Source organism: Cydia fagiglandana, chromosome 21 (assembly GCF_963556715.1).
Source record: "Cydia fagiglandana chromosome 21, ilCydFagi1.1, whole genome shotgun sequence".
In the NCBI taxonomy this organism is placed as follows: domain Eukaryota; kingdom Metazoa; phylum Arthropoda; class Insecta; order Lepidoptera; family Tortricidae; genus Cydia; species Cydia fagiglandana.
Genome location: NC_085952.1, coordinates 7,480,045 through 7,500,112, shown reverse-complemented (window position 1 = coordinate 7,500,112; position 20,068 = coordinate 7,480,045). Strand labels below are relative to the sequence as shown.

General features: G+C 40.5%; 3 protein-coding genes across 3 annotated transcripts; 2 read left to right on the top strand and 1 right to left on the bottom strand.

Moving 5' to 3' along the window:
• Window positions 1-179: 179 nt before the first annotated feature.
• LOC134675110 (uncharacterized) lies at window positions 180-3,212 on the top strand. The gene has a single exon (XM_063533272.1). The coding sequence runs from the start codon at window positions 260-262 to the stop codon at window positions 2,717-2,719; it is 2,460 nt and encodes an 819-aa protein (XP_063389342.1). The 5' UTR covers window positions 180-259; the 3' UTR covers window positions 2,720-3,212.
• A 980-nt stretch (window positions 3,213-4,192) lies between these two features.
• On the bottom strand, window positions 4,193-5,613 carry LOC134675111 (low molecular weight phosphotyrosine protein phosphatase-like). Its single transcript, XM_063533273.1, has 4 exons — window positions 5,477-5,613; window positions 5,171-5,358; window positions 4,810-4,971; window positions 4,193-4,373 (listed from the first exon to the last, which is right to left on the bottom strand). The coding sequence occupies exons 1-4, from the start codon at window positions 5,511-5,513 to the stop codon at window positions 4,284-4,286; spliced, it is 477 nt and encodes a 158-aa protein (XP_063389343.1). The 5' UTR covers window positions 5,514-5,613; the 3' UTR covers window positions 4,193-4,283.
• Window positions 5,614-5,811: 198 nt separating this feature from the next.
• LOC134675151 (zinc finger protein 420-like) lies at window positions 5,812-19,662 on the top strand. The gene is made up of 14 exons (XM_063533323.1): window positions 5,812-6,011; window positions 6,147-6,281; window positions 6,656-7,237; window positions 9,068-9,201; window positions 9,962-10,105; window positions 10,734-10,920; window positions 11,360-11,493; window positions 12,910-12,984; window positions 14,632-14,761; window positions 15,807-15,943; window positions 16,620-16,749; window positions 17,680-17,793; window positions 18,638-18,751; window positions 19,366-19,662. Exons 1-14 carry the CDS (start codon window positions 5,904-5,906, stop codon window positions 19,642-19,644), a joined length of 2,403 nt encoding a protein of 800 aa, XP_063389393.1. The 5' UTR covers window positions 5,812-5,903; the 3' UTR covers window positions 19,645-19,662.
• Window positions 19,663-20,068: the final 406 nt, after the last annotated feature.

Sequence of the window (20,068 nt, the reverse complement as noted above, 5' to 3'; positions counted from 1 at the left end):
AAATTACAAATGTTTGCTATATTACAGATTTAACTGTAATTAGTTGTAGTCTAGGTTGCTAAATAGTAATTTGAGAAAATGACATTCAATTCCGTTCCGTTTACTATTATAAATTTGAACGCCCTTTAAATTTGACATTCGATGCTATAAGGTAATTCTAATTAATTTTTGTTTTATTTTGGGAGTATATCGCAAACTTTCAATGATTTAAAGCTATATTTATTTGTATTATAAAAGGCAAACAGTGCCATTCGTTAAAATGCAGACTATGGATGTGGATAGTGATGAAGAACAGCAGCTAAACGATATAGCGCAGCTAAATGCCGCTCTAGCACAAGACGACGAGCCTTCTATCCTCCTAGGCTCGTTAACCGGCAGCGTAAGCTCACTACACTCTCGGTCCATTCTCAGCACTTCTACTAACACCGCCGCACAGGAACATGCAAGAATCGACTCGGCTTTAGCCCTCAACAAGCTTCTAGACGAAAAACTACGCAGACTGGAATCCGTGCTCGTTGGCCGCTTACATGAGTGCAGACAGGGCCTAAATGATCTACACAAGCTACCAGTCCCTACAGAGAAAGATCGGCAAGAAACGTTCCGCTACATAAACTGCGGTAAGCCATATTTTAAGGACAAATCAAATTTTCCAGCTCCCGATAATGAAGATACTATAATTATGAAAGCAATCAACATGTATGACTTCTCTGAGATCACTTCACTCCCTGGCTGGACTGCAAAAGACAAAGTCAGTTTGAATAAACTTCTTCTTGAAATGTCAGTTGATATTAAAAAGAAAGAGTTGAATTCAAAGATTGCACAGCTGAAACGCGAGAACAAAGAGAAATGGTCAAGGAAATTAGAAAGACAAGTCGACGCTATAAACAAAGAGATCAGTGCTCTAGGTAAAAAGACAATAAAAGAATTAGCATTACCAATAGACCAGGAGTATGACTGGGAAATTGTTGCAAATAAATTAAATATAAGACACAGCGCTACAGAGTACAGAATACTATGGAAAGAATTTTTGCATCCTACCATCAATAAAGAACCATGGACACTAGAAGAACATGCCCGCTTCCAAGATATAATAACCAAGTACAACTATCAAGACTGGGCTGCCATCGCTAAAGAACTGAACACCGGCAGAACAGCCTACCAAGTCTTTGTTTACTACAGAACAAACATGAGCAATACAACCTCTGGTCAAAAATGGACTAAGGAAGAGGAACAGTTTCTTCAGCGATTGATTGAATATTATAAAGAAGAAGATTACATACCCTGGGGCAAAGTAGCTTCATCTATGGAGAACAGGACTAAGATACAAATTTATAACAAGTATTTCCGGCTTGTAGAGAAGAGGAAAGGCAGGTTTCTACCAGAAGAAGATGCTGTTATATTGACATGTCTTGACAAGTTTGGTCCCAACTTCAAGAAAATATCAGAATATCTACCAGGCCGTTCAGCCACTCAGATTCGTGTGCGATACCAAGTGTTAGCTAAGAAGAGGATCTCTGCTGTCTGGACAGTTCAAGAAGATCGGCAGCTGCTTCAACTGATGGCCAATGAGGAATGTCTGACCAACTACTCCAGTGTTACCAAGCACTTCCCTGATAAAACCAGAGTGCATTTAAGAGCTAGATATATTACCTTATTAAAATGGATGAAAAGACATCCAAACTTGTCACTTGAAAATGCACCAAGAAGAGGCGCACGGCGCCTTGGCCACGGACTCGCCACTGACAACCTAAACAAAGCCACTGAAGTCCTAAAGAAGAGAATAGAAACAGAAATCGATATTAGAAAAAGCAAAAGGATCACAAGGGAATCACCAGTTGAAATCATAGAAGATGCCATTATAGCTAATCTTTTAACTGAACATGTCAAACAAGAGGAAGAAAAAAAAATACATGAAATCTATGATGAAGATGAAATATTTGTTCTAGATTCTAATGCTGTAGTATCAGCACATAATCTGAATGTGTCAAATCTGCAAAAAATGATCATTTTCTTGAGAGCAAAGTTGAAGCAGGACCTTTTCAAAAAAAGCTCATATGCTGAAAAGTACCCAGGCTTGCTAAATTCGCAGCAGGACGTAAATCTATTTCAAGTAAAGAGTTACTCAAGAAAACAACAAGCAAACCCTATTACGTTTGCTAATGCACCCGACATATGGGGGAATAACACTTTAGGCAGCGTGACGTATGTGCTTCCTCCACACTATGCAACTATAACAGGATGCAGAAAACTTATGACTTATATCAACAGTAAGACCAAAGAAAACGCATCAAAACCTGAGGTGAATATAAATCTGAAGCTATTGATGAGAAAAAATCCGATTTTCAAAGAGCAATTGTTTCTCTTAATGGAGAGGTTTAATTCACTGTTCCTGTATTCCATGCTTCTGTCAAACGAGGGGCCAGAGCGAGTAGGGAAGCTGACAGTGCCTGAAAATAGACAGAAGACAGATACAACAAAAGCCCCGCTTAATATGCTCTCTAGTGTTAGCATTCCAGGTCCGTCCCAATCTTTCCGAAGTAGAGTTAAATCAGATACCCAGAATGACACAAATATGAGTATAGACTTGGAGCCTGAGAATGATCTGACTGATAAATGTTGCGTTCAGGAAGTTGTTGTTGATGATGTGGTTAGGTTTATTGCTGTAGATGGTTCTAAGTCGCAGAGAAAAAGGAAACGGCAGTATGTGTGCTCTTATTAATAAGATTCTACATTAGGGTGGGTCACACGTGTATGGAGAAAAAAAAAGTATTAGTTATCCTTTGGGCACAGTTACAAAAAGTTGCGTAATAATGCCAATAAACAGTATTTCGAATTATTCTGTAATCGGAATTCATTTTCTGCCTCCGGATCCATTTTAAAGTTTTCATATAAATATTGTTACATTTTGTATGGTCTTCGGAGTATATTTATTTATCGTCACTTTATTCAAACTTTAGCTAAAAAGTTATACCATTATTAGCTTGAAATAGCATGGTAAAGGATCAGAGCCAATAAATAAATAAAAAAATACTCAAAAAGAAACATTTTTTTTTCACCATGTCCATACATTTAACAAAAACTTTGACTAAAATCCGGAGGCAGTAAAATTAAAGCTAAAAATAAAATAAAAATACGTGCAATAATTAATTACCAAATGGCACCTTTTTTTAACTGTGCCCCCTAATAAATTAATAAAAAGTAAAAATGACCCACCCTATTCTACATCTAAAGGACTGAAAACAGTATTGTGAAGATTCTGAATTGATTTTAGCTGTGTTAATTACTGACTGTAAGTTAGTATAGTTTTAATATAATTGCATAGGCAATGAAAACTATTATAGTATTTAAGAAAAGGTGTCTAAATATTCTTGCCAAATAAATGTTTGCATGTAACACTTTTTTTTATTGTTTCCTTAAATGTACATGAGATCAAACACAAAATCTCTCTTTTATACTTAATCTGGCAATTCAAACACAAGTTTTACCAAACATAATTATATCTTTCTATTACACAATTAGGACAAAAAAAACTAGACCATCATTTTTAGGGTTCCGTACCCAAAGGGTAAAACGGGACCCTATTACTAAGACTTCGCTGTCCGTCCGTCCGTCTGTCACCAGGCTGTATCTCACGAACCGTGATAGCTAGACAGTTGAAATTTTCACAGATGATGTATTTCTGTTGCCGCTATAACAACAAATATTAAGAACAGAATAAAATAAAGATTTAAATGGGGCTCCCATACAACAAACGTGATTTTTGACCAAAGTTAAGCAACGTTGGGAGTGGTCAGTACTTGGATGGGTGACCGTTTTTTTTTTTGCTTTTGTTTTTTTTTGCATTATGGTACGGAACCCTTCGTGCGCGAGTCCGACTCGCACTTGCCCAGTTTTTAACTAATGAATGTGAATATGATTCAATAGATTTTATTGGTTAAATGACAGGCACAGTTATATCTTCATTCTTTTAAGATCCAAAAGAAAAAAATGAATAAATGTATCAAATGATTTGTATTCAGTGCTACCTCTTTTATTTCATACAAATCCTTCCTTAAAACAACAGGTCTGCTAGCATGCGCGATCTCGTGCGCGACGCCATAGGCATAGTCGCCATACATCTGGCGCGAATTCAAGTATAGACTCTCGCGCGAGAACGCCACTTATGCTAGACCGCCAAATAATTAAAAACAACTTAAGTTGGAACAAAAATGTATTTGAATAATAAAAATAATTTACTATACAGTATTATTAATTAATTGTTGGAATGTAGCAGTACATTCTTCTCAGCCTTTCTTTTCCAAGTGCTCTAAAAATCCCTTTGAACATCTTACAGACTGTTGGTAACATTTTTCAAAACTCTTGGAATCAGCATCCTGAAAAACAAAAAAAAAAATTTACATTTTTCATTCAAACAAATTTAGACCTTATTACGTTACAATAAGATTTAAATTGATGAAAATAGGAAAAATATCTGGGGTAGTTGGGTGGGATGGTTTTATCATCACAACTTGTCAGTCTTTGTGACTTGAGATTTTCATCTCAACATAAAGATAAATACTTTTATACATATAAAAAATATACTAAACCAAAATATTATGGAACTTCCTTTGTGCAATATGCAGTCGCCTAAGGGTGGTATTCCACTTGTCCAATTTATTTGTCCGATGTGTATTTGTCTCACATTTTGCTTAATGAGAGAGTGAGACACAATGGCATTGGACAGATTGCATACCACTCTAATTTGCATTTTTTTTTAATTTTGATTGTAGCAGTAATAAGGTTACTTCAGTAATAAAGTTTTTAACTTACATAGTAAGGATCTCTGATGATCCTGTCGCCCTGAGGGTCAAAATCACCAAACAGAAGCAGCTCAGCCTTGCAGTTCTTGGGAGCTAGTCTCTTGAGGTCCTTCATGTTGGCCTCATCCATGCCAAATATGTAGTCATAGTGGTTGAAGTCTGCCTTTGTAATCTGCAACAAGTAAACATTTAAAAAAAACTAGTAACTTTTTGACAAATATTTTTTTTTATTCCTACTTCTGTGATTTTTTTCTTATCTGTTGCCAGTAGGAACAAATGAGAAAAATATCCACCTGTTATCAATGGTGCAGCTGAGAATAACCTTGTATTATTATTGACAATACAGAATATGTAGGTAATGTAAATATTACCTGTCTAGCATGATTGTTATATGGAACATTATGCTCCTTCATAGTGTCCATAGCGCGATAGTCCGGTGAATTTCCGACATGCCAAGAGCCGATAGCGGCACTGTCGATCTCCCACTTATCTCCGATGTTCAAGTCATTCACGGTTTTCTGGAAAACGCCTTCGGCTATCGGCGAGCGGCAAATGTTTCCTAAAACACGTAATTTCATTTCACAATAAAATTTTGAGCCATGCTATAGCTTACTTACAAGATACTGTTATAAGTTTTAGAGTTCTGTTCATTGTGCATTTTACAACCGAATACGTACCAAGACAAATGAACAGTGCTTTCTTTTTCTCTGCCATTGTTTGTCAGGTTACTGCGAACGTAAATTAAATCTTTTTCGTTGGAGGAAAACTTTTCTCGAAATATAATAATGGGAATCGGAAGATTGGAAAGTCCACTGGGAATTGGGAAAGTCGAAGTCGCTCATCTGTCAATGTCACTCCAATGTCATTTTTATTTTGATTATTCCAGACATCTCTTTTAACGCTGATAACGTTGAACATTTTCGGACTTTTCCATGGTTTTGGCACAGATAAGGCAGACAGTTTCATTCATGGGTACGTCGTACGTCATTCATTTCATTCACCTCTCAATTGTCAACCAAGGATGCGGATACGATCGCGGTTGTTTATTGATAAAATCATAATGATTCTTAATAAATAGCGAAGAAATAAATTAAAGCACATAAAATGTACGACTTGAAAGCTTGTACAGTTTGTTTTAGTACAAATGTTAGGCTTTACAACATGGACTCTGGCACCTTACGCCAAGAATTCAACTTGATATCTGGCTTGAAGGTATATTTTTCGCTTGGTATTCTGGTATTTCCGCTAAGATTTTGTTTAACTTTAATTATTTATTGATATGGATGTGTGAGAAAACGATAACAGTGTTTCCGGAATAATTATAACTTATTTTTTTCATGTTTTCAGACTTCTGACTGCTCTGGTTTGCCCAAATATTTGTGTGTCGAGTGTTCAGCGTATGTGAAACGTTTTGTAAAGTTTCGTAAAAAATGCCAACGAGCCCATTTTACGCTGCGTGAACTCCAGCTAAGGAATAAGGAGGTCAGTCTAAAATATTCTAGTTATTATACCTAGTTTATGATGAGGAGCTGTTTAAAATGAGTAGTGGTCTAATATGTTAGTTTAATAAAAAGCTTGCATCATATTTACATGTCTGAATAGTGTACAACTTCATCATGACGGCAGTACTGTAGGGCTACCATGATCCTTTTCAGTGGAGCGTATGGGCGAATGGGGCCTTTGCCCACGGCCCTGCACATTTAGGGGGGGGGGGCTCGCAAAGCCAACCTTTTTATTGCCTTGGGAGGACTAACTGGAAGGGGCTTCACAGACAATACGTTTTACTGCTGATCCTATAGGTTTATAAATATTTACCTACTTACTTTTTTTAGCTTATAATTTCTTATTTATTTCAGATCAGCATACATAAACTGGAGGCCATAGATAGGGAATGCTTAGACCTAAAACCTTCACTATCCTACATAGATATAAACAGGACAAATTACGAAGAAGCACACTCCCAATGGACCAGAACTAGCCGACTAGGAATATACTATGGTGACATAGTACCAATCATCCACCATAGTACATACACCACCCAGGTTATACATGTACCGAAAAAACAAGAAATACAGCAAGAAGTTAAAGTAGAGATAGAGCCGCAATCAAGTATAGAGCAACAGAATTTAGAGCAATCAATATCAATAGTTAAAGATGATGATGATTACTTTGATGATAAGGATAATATTAGTGATCTACATTCCGACGAAGAGCCCCCGCCCGCTAAAAAACCTAAAGGAAAGGCTAAGAAATTAGAACCGGAAAGTTCAAGTTTAGATGAAGAGTATGCCAGTATGGTAGCTATAACAGACAAGGAAGCGCAGGCAGCGGTAGATGTGTATAGGCTGTTTAGTCACGGGACATTCCGGTGCCAGGTGTGCAATAAGGGATATCATACTCAGCAGAGACTGACGGCCCATTTAAGGATGCATGATCAGGTGAGAAAACACTACATATCTTATTGTCAAAACCGGACAAGTGCGAGTCGGACTCGCCCATCGAGGGTTCCGTACATTTTAGTATTTGTTGTTATAGTGACAACAGAAATACATCATCTGTGAAAATTTCAACTGTCTAGATATCACGGTTCATGAGATTCAGCCTGGTGACAGACAGACGGACAGTGGAGTCTTACTAATACGGTCCCGGTTTTAACCTTTGGGTATGTAATTAACTTTAAAAAGGAAAGCTATATTTGTTTATAAATGGGCATAGAAATTATTCTGACGTAGGGGACTATTCATAAATTACGTCATTTCAAATTAGGGGGGGAGGGGGGTCTGGACATCGGATGATGGTAGCATGACGTAGGAGAAAACGGGGTCATTTGAAGCATGATTTTTGGATGATTTTAGGGGGACAAACATCGTCAAAAAACGATGACGTAATTTATGGACAGCCCCTCTAGGAATACTACCTATTCTGTGTTTTTTTACAGAAAACAAATTTATAAACTGTGTCCATTTTGAATACCTACAATTACATGAGTCAATTTGAATAGGTATTGATTAATATGTATGTATGTGACCTATTTAAAACAAATGTGAAACAAAATTGATGGAATAATGATCTATGTAATTATATTGAATATTCATTATTTTCGTTAACCTACTCGTATTTTTAATGTTAATACCCCAAAACGTGACTGTATCGTATTTTTCTATGGCCTTGTAGCTTCCAAACAAATGAACCAATTTGACTGTGGCTTTCTTTAATCAAGAGTCATATAAATAAAAATAAAAAATATAGTAAACGACTGGCGGGAGAATACACAAAGCCGTGACGAGTGGCGGACGACAGGGGAGGCCTTTGCCCAGCAGTGGGTCACAATATATCATAATCATAATAGCCTTTATTGCCAAAACTAAAACAGTATTACATTATATATATAAACAAATTTACTTAAAAACTAACACATCATATTGATCGGATTAGTGTTCAGCGTGTCTTCTGACACATAGGCCTCTCCCAGCTGCTTCCATTCCTTTCTATCAATGGCTTTCCTGGTCCAGGTGGCAAGGTGGGTCACAATATAGGCTATTAAAAATAAAAACTAACCATGCGTGTCTTTGTACAGTCGCCATCAGATATATCGGAGCGGCCAAGGTGCTCACAAATATCTGAAGACGCCTCTATTGTCAAGGCGTTAGAGTGCGTGTTCAGATATTGTGAACACCTTGGCCGCTCCAATATATATGATGGCGACTGTAGGTCAAAGGGGTAATTTTATTTATATGTATAATAGTTTATTGTATAATAAGTTTACTATCATCATCATCATCATCATATCAGCCAGAGGGTATCGTCTTGGGTCGTCCCATTCGTTTTTCGTCAAGTTCTTAAATTAGTCCTATTCTGCTTTCGTCACTCATTCTACATTTACAAGCCACCGACGATTGTAGAATGAGTGACGACCAGCCACCAAGACGATACCAGCCAGAGGACGTCCACTGCTGAACAAATAGGCCTCCCCCATAGAGTGCCACAATGACCGGTCTTACGCCATCCACATCTAGCGGACTCCCGCGACCTTTACCAGGTCATCAGTCCACCTTGTGGTGGGTCTACCCAAGCTGCGCCTTCCGGTACGTGGTCGCCTAAGGCCCACTTGCACCATTCAACTTAACCCGGGGGTAACCGGTTAAACTTGGAGTTACCATGATCATCAGTACAATTTGACACTATGTTAACGGTTTAACCGCTTAACCCCGGGTTAGTGGGATGGTGCAAGTGGGCCTAAGTTTACTATAAATCTGAATTATTTCCAGCACGTAAGTGGCAACTTCCTCTGTAAGCTGTGCAACTACTATTACAAGACCGATTACCTTTTGAAGACTCACACTACTGAGAAGCACATGTACAAGTACGAGTGTAAGAAGTGTAATGAAGTCAGTTTTGATCGGTAAGTTACTTAATACACGTTCTGCCTCGTAGGGAATTTGCCGCGCGAAGCTACGTAGATTTGCCTCGCCCGAACCATTTTCTTTGCCAGACAGCTAATTCTCCGGGGGTTCGGTGGCTGTTTTACAGAGGCTTTCCAATCACTTAATTGTTATTATAATATTGAATGTCTGCTGGTGTCTGATTTACAACTGATTTACAACTAATGCAATGTCATGGTTTTGTTTTGTATCAGAAGTAGGTATTTTTAACTAGATTACTTATACATTTTACAACCGGTTTATAGTATTTCTAGCGTATCGAGCATTTGTGTGTACCTATTGTACATTCTTGTTGTTTTCTTATCTTTGTTATTTTTAATAGTTATATAATGTAACTCAATGGATGACTGTTATTGGCCTTATTTTTATGTAAGCATTAATATGTCTTAGTTATATTTACGGGTGTTGTTATCCTGAATACCAATAAAAAAAAATTTAGAACATCATTAGCCCATAATACTTACCCCATAATGCAATACCTAACCAAAACACTTAAAATAGTTACCTGTTTCATACATTTCTGATTTTAAGCACGCTTGGCAAAGATATATGGTCGATCAATGGTCACTTAAGAGTGTTGGTAATTTTGTTTTAACTCTGTAAAAACTTTTGGACAACTACATGGACTTTATAAAATAATTCTGTTTAATAACTTTGGATGATTTGTTTTATTCTATACGCAATCTTTTTTTTTTGCCGGTAACTAGATTTATTTTTCAGATTGTCAGCTAAGCAACACTACATTTGGGCTCATCTCCAGCGAGGCAGGAAGAAGGACGCCAACTGGTACGAGTCGCGGCCCAAATGGCTGAGCTCCAAGGGCGGCAAGCGGGTTAAGGGCGTCGTCACTATCCGACCTGTCAGGTATGGTCTTTTATGTCTTCATGCATTAGTTTTATACCCAGGAGGCATATTTTTTGCCACACTAAAATTAAAGTAGATATCTATTGAGGTTTGATGATGGTACGGTCAGCCAAGAAAGTGGTCTACCACTTTTCGACTCTATCAATCAGATGATAGAGTCGAAAAGTGATAGACCACTTTCTTGGCTGACTGTACCTAGAAAAAAGAATTCTTCAAATATTTATCAACATCGTCATCGACCTTTAACCGCCAAAAACGCCAGCTGACGCGTGCGGCTACAACCCAGTAACAAACTTCGTGCATTCCAACAAGATTTACGATGACGTGCTGCGCAGGATAGGCGTGGCGTCCAAAGTGAAAGTGAGTGAGTAGGAAAGTTTAATTTTGGACTAAACATAAACGTCTGCAAGCGTATTTTCTTTTGTCACGAATAAACGCTCTCTACTCTACTCTAATTAGAATTACATTGTATTTAGCCGTGCCTCGCGCGCGCCGCCTCGCCCGAGGCACGTCTACACTGGCCGTTTTGTGGGCGAGGAAAATGCCTCGCGCGTATGCTCACTCTGTGTGGACCCGGCTTAAAAAACATTCACGACTTCGACATTTTTAATATGTTGCTTTTTTTTAGGAAAATCAACAAGCTACCCCCCGACTTCCCAGTCTATTCTCCCGTTAAGCATGAGGAACAATATGAGTTGATATTGGAACGCAAAACCTCCAGGAACTATTTAGAGGCCGAGTATAAATGCGAGTTGTGTTATAGAGGCTTCCGGGCCGTCAACACTTATAGCAAGCACATGAGGAAACACGACCCGGTGAGTGAGACAGAATCTTCTTCTTCTTCCTCATGCGCCCACTGTTGGGCATACGCCTCTCCAAATCTCCTCCAAGCAGCCCGATTTGCTGCTTCTCTCCTCCAGAGTGGGCCTGCAATATTTTTAATTTCATCCTCCGATCTTGTTGGAGGTCTGTGATCTGGTCATTTTGAACGAGGCCTCCACGCTAGGACACGCTTGCTGCATCTCCTATCATCTCTGGAAGTGAAACAGAATGTCATACTATTTCACATATTACAAGGATTCCATATCAAAAGGTTTTTTATCCAGTGGTGATATGATTGCAAAACAAGTTCGGAGTATTAGGGTCGCGACCATACCACCATGCGATCCATAGGCTACGGAGACTGCTTACCGTCAGGCGGGCCGTATGCTTGTATGTTACCGACGTAGTATAAAAAAAAACTTTGTTTCGCAGGCGTACGCGGGGGCCTACTCGTGCGATATGTGCAAACTACACTTCAAGTCGCCCCGCAAAGTGTACCGGCATATGAACATCACGCACCTCTTCAAATACTCCTGTCAGATCTGCAAGTTCGTCTGCTTCAACAAGTAAGCACCGTCCATCCATCCGTCCATAGCGGTGCGCGGCAACCACTATGGCTAGACACCAACATTGATGTAGGCGGCATGTACTTGTAGCGACGCGACGATATCGCGAAGTGAGCCACGCCTGCTTGAAGTAAAACATACTCGTGCGATATGTGCAAGCTGCATTTCAAGTCGCCCCACAAAGTGTACATCACGCACCTCTTCAAATACTCCTGTCAGATCTGCAAGTTCGTCTGCTTCGACAAGTAAGCACCGTCCATCCATCCGTCCATAGTGGTGCGCGGCAACCACTATGGCTAGACACCAACATTGGTGTAGGCGGCATGTACTTGTAGCGACGCGACGATATCGCGGAGTGAGCCACGCCTGCTTGAAGTAAAACATACTCTTGCGATATGTGCAAACTACACTTCAAGTCGCCCCGCAAAGTGTACCGTCATATGAACATCACGCACCTCTTCAAATACTCCTGTCAGATCTGCAAGTTCGTCTGCTTCAACAAGTAAGCACCGTCTATCCATCCGTCCATAGCGGTGCGCGGCAACCACTATGGCTAGACACCAACATTGGTGTAGGCGGCATGTACTTGTAGCGACGCGACGATATCGCGGAGTGAGCCACGCCTGCTTGAAGTAAAACATACTCGTGCGATATGTGCAAGCTGCATTTCAAGTCGCCCCCCAAAGTGTAAGGTACATCACGCACCTCTTCAAATACTCCTGTCAGGGCTATAACCGCGAAAATCGAAGTTCGCAAATTGCGGGCATTTTTCTCAGTCACTCTAATTACGCCTTCATTGGAGTAGAAGAGAAAGATCCCCGCAATTTGCGAAAAACGGTTTTCGCGGTAGCCCCTCTGATCTGAAAGTTCGTCTGCTTCAACAAGTAAGCACCAACATATTGAACAAACCTTGAAACAAAATAATAGTACTAGGTACAGAAGGTTTACTCTCTAAGGCGTCTATGACCGCAAGGTGGCGCAAGCGCGAGCAGGCGTCCGTTCCGTAGCGGTGCGCGGCAACTACTACTGCTAGACACCAACATTGGTGTGGGCCGCATGATTCGTAGCAGGCCCCGAACTAATCCTTTGTCTATTGTTAAGTAAAACCCCACGTGCTACTTACCTGCAAAAACGGGTTTTAATTATGTTAATTGGCATATCGCGTGACCAAATTGTACTGCGTTGATTGTTGCTAATAATAAATAAATAATAAATAATTTCTTTATTCAGACAAATACAGTCCACTTTTGTTAGTCTGTTGCTTATAAACTAGGTTAATTGTACTTACATATGTAAATAAACTACATTTATACATTTTTAACCCTTTACCACATACGAAGCCATTTATGGCGGATATAATATTAAACTCTATTGACAGCTATTAATGATCAAAATCTAATGTAACTTCTTTTACAGGGGTCAAGCGCATATGCACTATCGGTGGCATAAAAATGTCACGTACCAATGTCCGCATTGCGAAAAAGAATTCAAGTAAGTGTACAGATAGATTAGTAATCAATTGAATCCGGAGGTCGCGGGTTCAAACCCCGGTTCGTACCAATGAGTTTTTCGGAACTTATGTACATATGTTGTTACCATTATTATTTTAGGGGGCTAATTAAAATGGAATAAAGGAAACTAGTACATTACTTATAATACATTTATTTGGAATAACGACAAATATCTAAGTTTAGATGTGTCAAATGTTAACTTATGACATTATAATATATTAAATAGCCTCGGCTAGCTTACTACAGACTTAACTAAAAATATGAGAGCAAATGTGGGTTTGGCGGCTACATTTCTTATGGTTGGGCACTCTGGGTACGTGATATAAAAAATAAGGAAAATTATTTAAAGTAAGTTGGGCGCCTTGGAGAATATAATAAATTGGTTGTCTCTGACCTTTTAAGTAGTGACATTAGAAGGAAGGTACCACTGCCGACACACTAATGGAGACTCATGTCGCAGTGCCTCTGCATCCATGGTAGTTGTAGTAATAGCGAACAGGCCCCGACCGCCGGTACACCAAGCTGGCTGGGGGCTGCCTTACAGCCAAACTGTAGACTAAGTGGTAGGCCCTGTAACGAGTTACAGGTAGTAAGACAGGGTTCACAGACTTTTGACAAGCTGGAACCTAAATAAAGGAGAAAAATCGGTTCATGATTTAAAGAGCGGACCCCCGCATGGGCGTAAGGATTACGAATTCAAAAACAAGTAATTAACTTACCCATCGAGGAGAAGCGGCATACGTGGCCGGGATTGACCAGCATGTCGACTCGATGAGGCCTCCACCAACACACCATCGTCTCACACGACTTCCATATAGGATAAAAATCCGGGACTGTGAAATAAAATTCACCACGCTATTAAATGGAATCTTATGCACAAAACCCGTCGCAAAAATCACCAAAATACTCACTTAAAAAGGAGATGTCTCCCGATGGGATGTATTATAGCCCTTAAACGGCTTTCATACGGCGAAACACCGCAAAAGAAAACGGTCCACGATCTTCATTTTGACAGGAAGAATAATGACAAGTCAAATGGCAGAGTTGCCACAGCCCGAACTGGATTCGTGCGATCCTAGGTGACTTTGAAAAGAAAACATTACCTTTCTTCTTTAATTTACTTGGACTAATATTAAATAGAAAGAAAAAACAATATTTGAAGACAATTTTAATTTACAAACCCCTTTCGATTAAAAGAAAACCAAAAATGTAGGAAGAAGCCTAAATTAATTTTTAATATAGCAACCCGGACCATGTTGTTATCGACTGTGCTCGCCAGATGGCGTTAAGGGTATCAAACGAATATGGGTCACATACAAAACAGTATTGAAAAATGAAGAATTAAAATTTTGTTGTTACAATGTGAAGAAAAAAATCATAAGGAAACCGAACTAATCTTAATCTAAGGCCTTAGCCTAGTTTCCCCTCTGGGTTGGAAGGTCAGATGGCAGTCGCTTTCGCAAAAACCAGTGCCTACGTCAATTCTTGGGATTAGTTGTCAAGCAGACCCCAGGATAAAATTTAAATTAAATGCTGATTCGCCTTTACATTTCAAGTATCTTAAAAACATTCTGAATAAAGAAAGAACATGTTCTATAGGTAAATTCATCTGTTATTTTTTCAACAGAAAAGCGTCGACCCGCTTGACTCACATCAGGATAAAGCACCCATCCACCAACATTTGCAACATGTGTGGTCACAGCTTCGTCAGTGAAAACGGCCTGTATTGCCACAAACAACTGGCGCATAGCACTGAGGTTGGTAACAGGATATTATCTCACTATTCCTACTCCACCGGACTCCACCCCAATGCATGACAGTGTTGATTAATTAATTCTATTTTATAATGATTAGCCTAGAGTAATAAGGTTTAATATAAGTAGTTGTATGTCCTCACAGGACGTCATGGCATGACTTACTGAATCTTAGAGAATATAACCAACGGAGTGGTCATTAACAGGCGTTCCCCTCTGTCAAAAAAAGGCGGCCAATGGTCAACCATATGTCGAACACATGTATGGACTGACGTTCATCTGACATGGCTATGTTGACGTTAAGTATACATTTGATGTGCCACTCCCCCGCAAAAAACGGCAGACTATTTTGTACCGAAAATTATAGACATGGCGTCTCCGTTGGTTATATTCTCTAAGTACTGAATTGTAACACCATCATAAAATATATGTACATGACTTTACAATAAATAAATGAAATTAAATGATGACGAGTTCTCTTTTTCGCTCAATAGATTATGTAGTTTTTATTGGAATTGCGTAGAATAGTTTGTGGTTCACCGTGTACAGTCACCTGCAATAATATATTACACAACGAACGCCGCAAAAATATCTGACACGATCTTGTTTGTAAAGAGTAACATATTTTTGTAGTACCACCAGTAGTGTACCACCGACACTCTTCTTTGACAGGGTCGCCATGTAAGGTGACGATTCGTAGTAGAGTTGAAATGAGTATCCAAACTTAAACGATATTTTTTAATTACTTGCATAGTTCGTTTTTTTTAGCATTAGAAAGAACTTGAAAGACGGTAAGCGGTCTTGACATGTCTTTTAATTGAAAAACGTTTTTTGAAAATTAGTAACTATTACTTATGATGAAAGCAGAAGAATATAAATGATCGTGATAGATTCATAATTGTTACATATTTGCCGTGACTTATTTCTAAAACGTGTTTTTCAATTAAAAGACGCATCAAGATTGTTTACCTTTTTTCTAATGCTAAAAAAACGAACTATAGTAATTGCCATAAAATCTGGATAAGAAATTGGTCTTACTATGTTTTAGGAGCGCGATATAATGAACACAAGCATAGCGAACCCACAGGACCCGTTATTCTGTGCCGACTGCAACATACAGTTCCTGAACGAAGCGGCCTTCGCTACACACCTGGGCAGCTCCAACAAACACGCCACCACCAACTTGTAAGTTTACTCTCTTTGTCACTCTATTACTCGAATATGTAAGTGATAGAGAGGCAGATTTTGCCGTTTTTGTTTTTTGACAAGTTTTTATTATGACATTGATGCATCAAGGCGGTTTGTTTACAGGTGGCCTACCGCGAAACGCGAAAATCGAAATTTCGTTATCTGCCTTTCTATCAATCGAATAAGCAAGAGTGATAGAGAGGCAGAAACCGAACTTTCTAATGTCGTATTTCACGGTAGGCCATGTGATTGTGTTAGTGAGGCCCTCTACGCAGAGTTTTGCGTAATATTCCCTTTTATAATTAGTAACCTTTATTGCAAAGACATTACATAATATTAAGGTCTAAAGATAGTCGGTCATTAGCGTTATTATTAATACGTAGTAAGAATCTTAAGACTGACTACGATTCTACAAATTTTGCAACCACTGCTACGATCATAAGATGGCATGGCTGCAAAAGTGCATAAGTACAGTGTAGTAGTCTACACCGGTCTGTAAAAACTGAATATTATTTTCTGGCATCTGAAATTTTAGCAAATTGATAGCACCTAAGTCGTTCATATTTTTTGTAAGTATTTTGATTGCGTAGGGACTCAAATGTTGTCTGTTTTGTTAAACAGAGCATTTTCTATTTCAAGTCCCACAGTTTTAATTACTTGAATTTTTTTTCAGGTCGATAGTGAAGCCCAACCGGCGGGGCGGCGGCGCGGAGGGCTCGCGGCGGCGCGGCCGGCCGCGCTCCTCCGTACTCAAGTCGGAGGTGCTCAACAACGGCACCGTCACCTCCACCAGCTGCGATCTGGTAACATCATTCGGCCTTTATCCCCTCGCTTATTTTTTATACCATGTGTAGTCTCAGTAAGTTTACTGCCATCTTTCGATACAGAATTTAATTTTTTTAGAACGCCATTTGTTTACCTTTTAACCGCCAGGAATTTTTGAGCGAGCGTGCTCGTGTCGCCACCGTCAGTAATTGTACCACGCAGAGTAAGGTTGGCATAGTTACGGGAGTTATAAATGTGCTGTAAAAACCAAATCAGATCTTTGTCTTATTTATCAGACTGTGGCGAAATGAGCTGGATATGTAATGTCTTATATATCAGACTCTGGCGGTTCAAGGGTTAATTGTGCAGTAAATTTACTGACTACAAAATTTACTTTGACATTGCGCCTCCTTTTAAAAATATTCTCTTCGGTTAACACTAATGTTATCCTCGACTTATATTGTCTTATATCAACCTTCGGTTTGCTCGAGCCGATAAATTTCCTCTAACAAAATGGACTGTTTTATATGTTGTCCATAGACTAGGAATCCTCTAGACCGAGTTTAGAACAATTATTTCATGCAACCGATGATGCCAAAATGCGGGGGTGCGCGGGACGAGGTGAGCGAAGTCCCGTGCCGTGATTGGTCCGTTCAAAGACACGGACGTCACACAAAGACACTTTCGACTCGAACATGGAGTAAAATTACCGTATGCGTGGCAGAGGGGGTAGCGCGACTATACTCAGTCTAGAGTTCCTAGTCTATGATGTTGTCATGTTAAAATGTACTGTTTTCTGCGTACAGTGTGGCGAACACATGGCGAACGACGTGCAAGCTCGCAAGCATTACGCGGAGCAACATCCCGGGGCAGAGTTCCTCAAGCGCTACATGTGTGATGTGTGCGGACACACCACCAAGGTATGTAGCCGACTAGCCACACATATCAACACTCAAGTTACTACCTAGTGTGGCGAACACATGGCGAACGACGTGCAAGCTCGCAAGCATTACGCGGAGCAACATCCGGGGGCAGAGTTCCTCAAGCGGTACATGTGTGATGCGTGCGGACACACCACCAAGGTATGTAGCCGACTAGCCACACATATCAACACTCAAGTTACTACCTAGTGTGGCGAACACGTGGCGAACACATGGCGAACGACGTGCAAGCTCGCAAGCATTACGCGGAGCAACATCCGGGGGCAGAGTTCCTGAAGCGGTACATGTGCGATGTGTGCGGACACACCACCAAGGTATGTAGCCGACTAGCCACACATATCAACACTCAAGTTACTACCTAGTGCGGCGAACACATGGCGAACGACGTGCAAGCTCGCAAGCATTACGCGGAGCAACATCCGGGGGCAGAGTTCCTGAAGCGGTACATGTGCGATGTGTGCGGACACACCACCAAGGTATGTAGCCGACTAGCCACACATATCAACAGTATCATCACTCAATTTTCTTAAGAAAATTCTTACTTACATACTTACTTTATGACGTCACAGCAAATACCCCCACCACTTTCGCGCTTGTCATCTTATATATTTGTGTTCAGGGCATTACACTGAATACATCGATACAATATTCACCCATATCCGAGACGACAGGAACGAAACCTAACATAAAGTCTGTGAGACCGGCCTGTTATATAGGGACTGTGCGCGTTGGAGGGTCTGCCATCTTGTGGCCGGAATCGGAAACATATGTGCACATGTATGTACATTGCTAAAGCAAGTGCTACCGTCTACCGTGCTCGTTTCGTAATGCATAGTAGGTTCTGCCATCTTGTGGGCTACATCGGAAGCATAAACCGCACATTTACGCCTCGCGCTAAAAATCTGACGTCTCCTATGCTGCCCCATATAGTTCATGCACGGGGCCTATTTAGTTCAAATAATACGATGTTATATATTTGTTACAGCAATACGCGAACCTGATGGTGCACATGCGCACACACACCAACGAGAAGCCGTACGAGTGCCCGCACTGCGAGCGCCGCTTCAGCATGCCGAGCAACCGCGACCGCCATCTAGTGGTCAGTAACATATAATGAAGTTGGCCGGTCGAAGATGGCGCCAGCATACCTTGCCCTGTCAATCCATAGAAATGTGTCAAATTTATGTTTTTTAATGGAATTTTATGCCCTGGATGGATGGGAAATCTCATAGAAAAATCGGCCAAGTGAGAGTCGGACTCGCGCACGAAGGGTTCCGTTCACGTCTGAAACTGAAACGTGATAGCTAGACAGTTGAAAATTTCACAGATGATGTATTTCTGTTGCCGCTAAAACAACAAATACTTAAAAGTACGGAATCCTCGGTGGGCGAGTCCGACTCTCACCTGGCGGGTTTCTTCCTGTTAGTACATTGTCTGCCTATCACACAGACAAAATATCCTCTAGACTGAGCATAGTTGCGCTACCCCCTCTGCCACGCATACGGTAATTTTACTCCATGTTCGAGTCGAAAGTGTCTTTGTGTGACGTCCGTGTCTTTGAACGGACCAATCACGGCACGGGACTTCGCTCACCTCGTCCCGCCCACCCCCGCATTTTTGGCGTCATCGGTTGCATGAAATAATTGCTCTAAATTCGGTCTAGAGGATTCCTAGGCTTAAGGCCTATCATAATCAAAATTCTAATAACACCAGGTCCACACCGGCGAGAAACGCTACCAGTGCCAGCACTGCAACCGGCGCTTCACCCAATCCACCGCCGTCAAGCTGCACATACAGACCGTCCACCTCAAGATCCCGTACAAGCCGTGGGAGAAGAAAAACAGGAAACGGCGCAAGGAGGAGCCCATTCTTGGTCCCGTCAGCTCCGTCAACGTCAATACCATGGCTCAGGCGATGTTGCCGCAGCATAAGCTGCTGTTAGAGACGCAAGGGGACTATTTGAACGCTTTTATTAGCTATACTGATGAATAAACACTAATAATTGAAAGCGCTGGTGGCCTAGCGGTGAGAGCGTGCGACTTGCAATCTGGAGGTCGCGGGTTCAAACCCCGGCTCGTACCAATGAGTTTTTCGGAACTTATGTACGAAATATCATTTGATACCAGTCGCTTTTCGGTGAAGGAAAACATCGTGAGGAAACCGGACTAATCCCAATAAGGCCTAGTTTACCCTCTGGGTTGGAAGGTCCGATGGCAGTCACTTTCATAAAAATTAGTGCCTACGTCAAATCATGGGATTAGTTGTTAAGCGGACCCCAGGCTCTCATGCGCCGTCGCGAAATGCCGGGATAACGCGAGGAAGAAAACTGATGAATAAACACCGTAAGTGACTTACAGATGTAGTACATAATTGTTTTCCATCGTATTATCTCGGGAACATAATAAATGTATTAAGA